The sequence below is a fragment of the Anneissia japonica genome, unplaced genomic scaffold (genome assembly GCF_011630105.1).
Source record: "Anneissia japonica isolate Jap-2015-1 unplaced genomic scaffold, ASM1163010v1 scaffold287772_len198928_cov201, whole genome shotgun sequence".
Classification (NCBI taxonomy): domain Eukaryota; kingdom Metazoa; phylum Echinodermata; class Crinoidea; order Comatulida; family Comatulidae; genus Anneissia; species Anneissia japonica.
In genome coordinates, this window is record NW_022716447.1 from 137,107 (window position 1) to 146,820 (window position 9,714).

General features: G+C 33.3%; 1 protein-coding gene across 1 annotated transcript in view; it reads right to left on the bottom strand.

Moving 5' to 3' along the window:
- Nucleotides 1-9,714, bottom strand: part of LOC117109683 — a 33,984-nt gene that overhangs the window by 10,208 nt on the left and 14,062 nt on the right. Inside the window, exons 14-22 of the mRNA XM_033252060.1 lie at nt 9,264-9,341; nt 8,748-8,788; nt 8,458-8,600; nt 8,157-8,303; nt 6,319-6,460; nt 5,950-6,150; nt 5,113-5,309; nt 4,833-5,012; nt 3,522-3,592 (exon numbers count right to left, since the gene is read on the bottom strand). Of these exons, the coding sequence (XP_033107951.1) occupies nt 3,522-3,592; nt 4,833-5,012; nt 5,113-5,309; nt 5,950-6,150; nt 6,319-6,460; nt 8,157-8,303; nt 8,458-8,600; nt 8,748-8,788; nt 9,264-9,341 (1,200 nt within the window). The remainder of the gene's footprint in view (nt 1-3,521; nt 3,593-4,832; nt 5,013-5,112; nt 5,310-5,949; nt 6,151-6,318; nt 6,461-8,156; nt 8,304-8,457; nt 8,601-8,747; nt 8,789-9,263; nt 9,342-9,714) is intronic.

Here is a 9,714-nt window from a genome sequence, read left to right on the forward strand (position 1 = left end):
AATGGAAAGCTCTCTAATGACTCAAGCTACTGTATGACTGTTTTTATATTTTTTATAAAACCAAAAATCTTTTAATTTTCTAATACGTTTTTACATGAATTTGTGATAATTCGCAAGTGCTAAATGCGTGACACTCATTTATGATCTCGCATGTGTTTCTGCAAAATGCGTGTTTCATCCAAAATCCCTTTGAAACGTGGGACCGTCAAGCACGATGCGAAACAGTTGGTAACTATGGCATAACTGCCGGGCCCTAGGTAAAATTGGCCAAAATGCACCTGATCGGAACTAGAAAGAGATAGAGCCATATTTGGGACTACTCAGGCGAAACTCTTAATGCTCATACATTATGATATTTTTAAAACAAATACGGCTTTAATGCTCAGAAATATGTAAAAAAATATTTTGTTAAAAAAATTCAAGAATATTGAGAACAAACTATGGTCAAGTCATATATATGTTATCGTTTAGGGTCTATTATACATTTCATGATATAGTATAATTGACAACAATAGAACATGTATAGGTGGAATTTTGCCCAACGTGTCGTGAAAATGTACTGAATATTAGATCAGTTCGTGTGAAAACACTTGCAAAAGTACTCGCTGCTTACTTGGGCTCGAATTCAACCCTGGCCATCAGATGCAAGCTCGATGGTCTACAGGTATGATACCAGGCTAGTGATCTGGAGAACGTGGGTTTGAGTCTCACCGGAGAACAACTTGCAAATATTGTTTGCACGCACTGAGTATCAGTACATTTTCACGAAAGGTTGGCCAAAATTACACATATAGGCCCCCCTAATTGATTCTCCTGACGCACATATGGATCTTATGATCAACATTTTCGACCAGGCTACTGCAAGTGCGAGGCACGCTGTCCGCGGGCTGGCATTTTCGGGTTAAATGGCCAATTTTTGTGTTAATTTTTGTGTTAACATCGTCCGTTCTCCGCTACCTGTTGTCAGATAATTCTGTACTTTTGATATGTTATAGTTCAGCTATTTAGGCAACTTAGTGTTTTTATTTGAATTTCAAAAGCTTTTTAAAAATGCCTGTCTTTTAAATTTTTGCATTTTTCGTAAGAAACTACACTGAACGGAGCCCGTGTAAAAGACCATTTTTCTCGATTTTCAGATGGTTCTGTTGTATTCAAATCGCTTTGTTGAGCATTAACCATTATAAAAGCTTCTTGTACACTTGCTAGAAAGAAACATTATTATTCATAGAATCTTTTGATGTAATTTTCCTTTTGATTGGTTGAAAAAAGGGTCTGTTATTTTACAAATTACCGTATGAAGGGAGGGTGGGAATGGTCAGTTTTCCATAGACGCATATTGCATTGAGCCAGGATAGGCGAGCGCTATGGTTTAGGTGAAACCTGTAAACGTTTTGTCAGAATATCGAATAATTCATTAAAGTATTTCATTAAATATTTTTATCTTGGTGTTTAATAATGGTCATATAGACTAGAAAAAATTCTAGTGAAATATTTTTTTCGAAATGTTGCTACTATTATGCCTAAATTTAATGTTTAAAATGTCTTGGTGTCACAGCATCTGTACACCGTTGTCGTTGATTGAGATGGTCGTACCATTTTCTAGACAGGGTAATTTTGTTAGATTTTAAACGCTCAATATGGTCACTATCTGCCCATGTTTGCTGCGGGTAAGATATTATTCCTGAGTCTATAGTTCTGTGTACCCCGCAGTATAATGCAACATTCCAAGGATGACTAAAGTGTAGCTGATAAGGGAATCAAGGCCTTAGCGCGAAGGATTAAAATTGCATTTTTTGGTTGCAAAATACCCTACATAAGATCGATATGAATCAAGGTATTGTCTATTCCATCACGATAATAACAGTTACATTCAATAATAGAACAGTCATCGACCTACTTGCAGTTAAATGAATCTAAAATGTATTCATAAAGTTATAATGACCTGTTAAGTATTTAAAAACGTACACAACAATAGTTGAACCAACTGTAAAAAACCAAACAGATACGTGCCTGTCAATATATTTTATTGCTCTAAAAACATGATTTCAATAAGTAGTTTAGTGCAACGTACCGTACGAAGATAATAACAATTACCATTCAACAATAGAATAATCATCGACCTACTTGCAGTGAAGTGAATCTAACATGTATTCATGAAGTTATCATGACCTGACGTGATTCAAAATCATACACAATAATAGTGACGATATTGTATTGATTTAGAAATGTGATTTCAAAAAGTATATTAGTGCATCGTATTTACGTAAGGGCTTGTTTTGTTGTTGTTTTTTTACTTGCAGCATTTGGGAAATAGGTAATAGGTAAGTTGTAATGAATATAAATAATAGGCCAAATTATAGACTCTAAAACCTAATATTACTGAAGGGTCCTTTTAAAGTTTAAATAGGATATTTTTTAAGTTATACTTTTAGTTCATTAGACCTATTGAACGAACCCCCAGTGCTGTGCACTGACTGCAGTGCCAATACCTACGCCACTGGACCTGAGTATTATTAGTAGTTACGTAAAGTTTGTTATGCACTGTATCATGCGCTATAGAAGTGGAAGACCGTGTATTGGAAATATCCCTCTCTGATAGGGCCTACAGTACAATCAGTGTAAAAGTGTAAAGTATAGGATAGTGTGGATTTAAACATTGACCTGATGGTAATGTTCAAAATAAGTGTCAAGGAAAGTAAGTATGATTGTCAGAAAAAGGGTCAATATTTTATTTTTATTTCTCACCCTGACCTTCGCCTGGGCGACTGGGCGAAAGTCTGGATCCGCGCTTGCGGTCAGGTTCAGGGGGTGAAACCCCATGGTGGGGTCCGAGGAGGCGAGCCCCCTCGTGCTCAGAGCTTATGGCATTTATGAACTGTTAACTGCATTGTCAGAGAATAGAATGGTCCATGACTGATGTAATATTTCAGATAATTTCATGACAAAACTAACATAGATTACATAGGCCAACTTACGGAACTGGTGATAGGCCTACAGAGGCATACTCTATGTAGGTGTAAATAAATACAGAGAATATTTTAGTGAAAAACAAAACATGTTTTAATAACGTATATACAAACTGGTCACGAGCGACATAGATCAAGTAGTGTGGTTGGCAAACCACAACATAAACAAACAAAAAAAAAACTGCAGTGTTCGTTTACATGAGCCCTGAGATAATGCGGTTTCTGTACGATGATGCCAGGCCAATGTATTTTCAATGTTTAAAACTGTCTGGGCCTCATTAAATGAAACCATGGTATTATAGTTTATTTTTTAAACTACAATGTCAGGGCCTCTCGTGCCTGGGGCCCCTGGCGCTCCATCTCCCATCAGCGCCCGTGCGTGACGCCACTGCCTAAAAGAACTAGGCTACATACTGTATCATCAAAAGTGTCAAGTCATAGAAATAAAAAAATATATATATATATATATAAAAATAATAAAAAAAATAAAATTTAAAAAAATAAATTAAAAAAAAAAAAAATTTGGTCGAAAATTTAAAAAAACATTTTACTTACTGTAATCATCAAATTTCCCCGATTCACCTGTAGCCACAACAAGCGCCGATTTCCATTCCAATAAATCCTCCCTGGAATGAAAAGAACTAATATTTTTTTAAAAGTCAACTAATACAATGCACCTTCAAAACCTTTATCCATGTCTTGTTGTTGTTAAGATACTTTGAAAATTTTTTCAAATGGATGAAGCTATTACTGTAGTTGTGGCCGGATGGGCAGAAGATTTATCCATAATGCAATTCCACTCGCTACGTTTCACATGACACTTCTTTAAAAATCAGATCGTCAGAGGAGGACGAAAAAAAAAATTGTTTTCTTACTTAGCAAACAGTTTTGCCAACAACGTCCAGGCGGAGGAGAAAATAAAAATAAAATGTTACTGGTGAATGTAAATAGTGTAGTAATGGGATTGTTACTTGCTTTACATTTGTATAATTAGGAAGAAATATACATTATTTTACTTTTGGAGACTTCAAGGCAGCGGAGGGCTTAATGAAAATAAAGAAAAACTTTTCAAAAATGTCCACATTTTCGTGGCGGCGAGTGGAAAAAATAAAATTTGATTTTTATTTGAAATCATCATTATTAGTTGACGGCGGGTTCGCTAAACAAAAAAAAAATGAAGTCTCGCCTTAGCAACACTATGAAAAATGGCGGGGCTTAGAGGAAATATCTATTGACGAGTCTTTCAATCTTTTATGAAAATAATAGTTTAAAAAACACCGTCTTTGAAACAATGGATACTGATTGGTTAATAAAATTACTAGGCCTACCATGCTATTGTCAATTTGACATTTATTATTCACAACCACATTAAAAAACACACATTGGAAGTGGCCTAATAGTGATCGATTCAAAGATTTCTTGTATATCAATATAAAAAACAACTATGCAGCTACATGGATGAACAATAAGAGGAAGAAGCAATTTAATGCACATTTGGCCTATAGGCTTACCTATTAAAAGGTTTCAAAAGTGGTCCACGGGCCGGGGTGAAGCCCCGAAAATTTCAACAGTTTCGGGGTTTCAAAGGCTTATTTAATCGATTTTAGAGTCTACTAATATGTAGAAAATACATTTTTAAATCCCCGACGAATTGTACTTTTCCTCCCCGATGGGGGGGGGGGGGCTGATCCAATATATCACAACAAAATAAAGAAATATCAACAATAATCAAGAAAAAAAAAACACCCTACTGTATCATGCTACAGAATTCACTTGTTTGTCTTTAAAAGAGTACAGTAACATTAATTCTGACTTATTAGTATACCATTATTATATTTTATGCATAAGATTCAAATTAATGCTTACATTGATCGATCGGAGTTTAGACCGATGACGTATTCATATTGCTTGTAATCCACACCTTCCTTTTCATAGATCCACAATTTGAACAAATTTTCTCTCTCAGGCATCCAACTTTCTCTGGATTTTGCATCTACGATACCCACATCAGCGTAATTACGATCAAAACATCTACAGAACCTCTGTCTGTATCATTATAAATTTTTAAAAATCATCATTTAGACAAAATAATATTTTTTTTTAAATGAATATAATTTGCGTGCGTAAATCTTGTATTACGACTTACGTTTTTAGATTTTCGACAGTTTCGTCTGCAGCTGAGGAAGAAGTCAAAATTATGACTGATGTAGATACAAAAAGGTTGATTTGTGTCGAATGATACCGCTTCTTCAACGGATTATTCACGAGATCCTTTTTTCGTTTTCTAAACATTACCATGCGATCATGTTTCTGAATCCAATCATCTTGTATATTTGACAACTTCTGTACTTGCAAAAGAAAGTCCAATCAATAATACACATTCTATAATAGTGCATTAAGTAGCGGAGCTAACAGTTTACGGATTCATTGATGATGCTTCTCTGTTGACGGAACGACACTTTTTATTTACCTCATTTATTATCATATTTATTGTTATTATTCATTAATTTTATTATAATTATCATTATCATTATCATTATCATTATCATTATTGGCTTTTCCCAGCATAAGCTGGAAATTTTTTTATTTTTTTTGTGATGAATTGAATTTTGAGGACCATTCAAAGACAAATGTCGGACCAGATATTCCAAAAACAGATCTACAGATCTGAATGAAACTTTCGGGAAAGTTTAATGTTTAAGTTACAAGGAAGAAATTATTCAATTTTGGTTAGGGTGTAAATTTGAGGGTAATTTACAGTCCTAAAGTCCCAACCCTATATTTTAAAAACTCTCCAATGGATCTAAATGAAATTTTATAGTTTGGATTATGATTAAATTTTGGTGAGTAGGGTGTGAGCATGAGGACCATTTAAAGGAAAAACTTCCCAGACCAGATATCCCATTATCATTTTTATTAATACATAACTCCATCATCAGATTGTCTATATAAAAATGTTTCACAAACAAACACTGAATTTTACTTGAATATGAGGCTCGTTCATCGTCTCAGTCGGTAACATCAGTAGTACGGAGGTGACGTGCTTGCTATAGTCCTGTTCAACACTTTCTTTTAAAAGCTGTCCACGAAGAATCAGCTGGTGTAACATGTGTAATGTATTTGCATTTAAGCGATGAAATATTTCCTGATGGTCTGGGTCCCTTATAATTGCGGCCTCTAAAGACTGAAGCAATGTAAAACTGCTTGACCAGTGTAGATTTTAAGTTTAAAAGTCCTTGGTTTAGTACTGGCACTTTTTGGACCAACATTTCATTGTTTAAAGATAATGTCACAAAAACACATTAACCATCATCGTGGTACTATAATATGCAATAACCCTATATCAGTTTACCTTTAAGTTGTGGTAAAGCCTTGTTAGCCAATCGGCTGGTTTGGACAGCCGCATCTGAAAGTCTTTTTGAGAGACACGCCATTTAGCATGAGCATTTCTTTCTAAATTTCCAAGTGCCTGACTGAATGCTGTAGGGTGTTTTCTATTAGAGAAATTTATTAATTTATTAATGCATTAATAAATTAGTACTACACCAAAATGATTGTTATTTTGAAGTATTCTGCTGAAGACTGCTGTAATAATAGGCACTTTACCCAAGAGGTCGGGGAGACGTCGACAACGGCAATTCGGGTTAAGCGGCCTATTATTTACTGTGGTCTTCACGCTCTAACGAGCACAAAACCAACTCCCATCCGTCTTCCCGTCCTGTTACATAAAGTGCCTATTATAGCAGAGTCAGGACAAAATATAGATAATCCAATGAATTGGCATTAGGGGCCTATAGTTGTTTATTCCAATTCACCCCATAGGTTTCACTAAAATATTTTTCTCATATGTTTGGTATTCTCATCCTATGTTCATGGGTTTGTGAATGTAACAAACACCATTGCATATACTTTCATAAAACATGAAATAATCGTTTATCTATTTAAATGGATCCAGAATTTATCTCAATTTCAATACAAATAATAATAATAATAATAATAATAATAATAATAATAATAATAATAATAATAATGATAATAATATTGACAATCATAATAATAATAATATTAATAATAATAATAATTTTTAAAAAAATAATAATAATAATTACTATTATTATTATTTTTTCATCAAAATTTCTTTTTATTTTCTCTAAAACACAACATAAATTCCACTGCAAGGTCGCATTCGACTAATATTTTGAGGGTAACAAACATCCAGTGGGAGCAGAATAGCATTTTTTTAAAGCATCTTTAAAACGCTCAACATATTTGATAAATAACTATTACTTATTTCTTTAGTGGAAAATTAACTTTTCTACTGCTAAAAGAAATTGAAATTTACAGGCAAATTCCTCACTTAAAGGAAGCTTAGCTTTCAACTTACAGGTGAAAATATAATGTTTAGCATTTGAAAATTAAGAAATTAATTGGATTCTCCTCGCCATTGTAATGACCCAAAAATATGGCATGATCCATGAATTGGAAGTTTTCCCTCAACAAGCTTTTAGCAATATTCTTCCAGAACAGGTTCACAAGAACACGAGTCCAGAATAAATGGTTCAATGTTTCATCATACTTATTACAAAAAGTACAAGTTGCAGCATTAGCAATACCGATATTATGTATGAATTGATTAAAAGCAGCTATTCGGTGTAGGAGTCGAAATTGGAAATACCCTATTTTAGTGTCTCTAACAGACGTGAATATCAAAGTAAATGTTCGTTTCCAATACCACTCCATTGCGGAATACTGTTGTTCCCATTAATTTTGCCAGTGCCCTTGGGCTGGTGGCTTTATCTCTAACTAAATTATTATACACGACTCTAGTACTATTAGTTGTATATAGGCCTACATGAATATTATCATCCGCTAATAATTGATGTTCGTCTAAACTGCTTTTCCAAATGTTGAGGATAGCGGAAACAGCTCAATATTATAAATTCTAATAAAATCCTATATTATATTCCCATCCTCATTAAAGAAATTCTGTACATAATGAGCTCCAGCCATGAACAACTTGTCATTATACGTTATTTGATTATCAATCTTAATAATAATAATAATAATATCAATAATAATAATAATAATAATAATAATAATAATAATAATTGGATACCAAAAATTAGAAGTTTAGCAAAATTCACCAAGTGACAATTCGTATGAAAGCTAGAGTACATTAAACTAAAGTACCTTTGAAATTGTAACATGTTCCTCTGGAAACACAAATGTGCTTGGTATTCAATAATCGGATGGAAAGAGTCATTATCCAACTGCTTTCTCAGTTCAGTGAATAAATTGAAACTGTCGCATTGATTGCTTTCTAGGCAATTGTTGAAGCTTTAAAAGAAACATAGTATATGTTAGTCCACAATTAGTAAGTAGAATAACTTTGTGATATCAAACATTGATGTGTGGCCAATTTAAGCCAATATATATATACTGTCTCTTATACACATCTAGATGTGTATAAGAGACAGTATTTATTGTTATCCATTCTCGGACATTAAGGTACAGGTGATGCTTTTCTCCTTCTCCAATAATTGAACTTAGAACGACATTGTCAGCATACAATTCAATGAGTTTCGATAGGCTTTCAATCGTCTGTTTGTTCAGAGAAATAATGCTTGCTAAAACCTAAAACAATAATTATTTAAACATTTCAGACAAACAGCACAAAGTAAATGATGGTGATAAAGTTTATATAGAGTAGTAGTAGTGTACAACATGTGATCAAATCGCTTTATTATTTAAACTTTAGAGGCATAGGATTGTTGAACTTACTTGCATAGCTTCAAGATTTTCGTAAAGGCTTTCCATCCGAGCTATGGAAGCAATAAAACATGCCAGTATTTTAAAGATCTACTAGTGTATTGTAGACCAACAGCACTGAATAAATTGTATGATAAAACAGTCGAAATAGACAACAAAACTACTTTTTAACTGAAAGATGCACATGAACGACGAAGCCACTTCACCTACGTTTCTCCTTTTTTTTTTTTTTTTTTTTTTTTGATAGGAACATTCAACTCATATTATCTACCTTGGAGTTTCTGACGTCTGACGATACGCTAATAACAGTTCTATTGTATAAATTATTTTGTCATTACCTTACCACCATCAAAGATGAAAAACAGGATGGAAATTATATCATTTTTTGCCATTTTCTCTACCATAGCCTATATCCGGCCGGCTAACTATACTTTATTTCCGTTTCGGGGAAACTGGACACGCAATCATTTGGTTGGATTGGATTGCATTAACCAGAAGACTACAATATCCAAATTATACACCAGTTACCGTATTTAGTCCTGTAGCAATCCTCATACGTTGGTTCTGTATGGGCTGTATCCAATAGTCCTATATTTATTGGAGTGGCTGTTGATAAATTTAACTGAATTAGTTCGTAATCTATTAGTAAAGATGTTGTGATGTATAATAATAATTATTAATAATATAGAATAGTGAAAAGCATGGATATAAAATGTGATGATTTGGGATAAGGTAGGTAAGCTGGTATGAGGAGATGGTTTAGTCTACTTGACTTTATGCATTTTACACTCATTTATGGGTTATATTTTAATTATTATATAATAATATCGCAAGCTGTAGATGAATGCAATCTATAGCGTTGATCGTAAATAAAGCATAAACATGCATATAACAAATTTCCTACAAATATATAATAATGAATATAATAGTATATATATATATATATAATATATATATATATATATATGTGTGTGTGTGT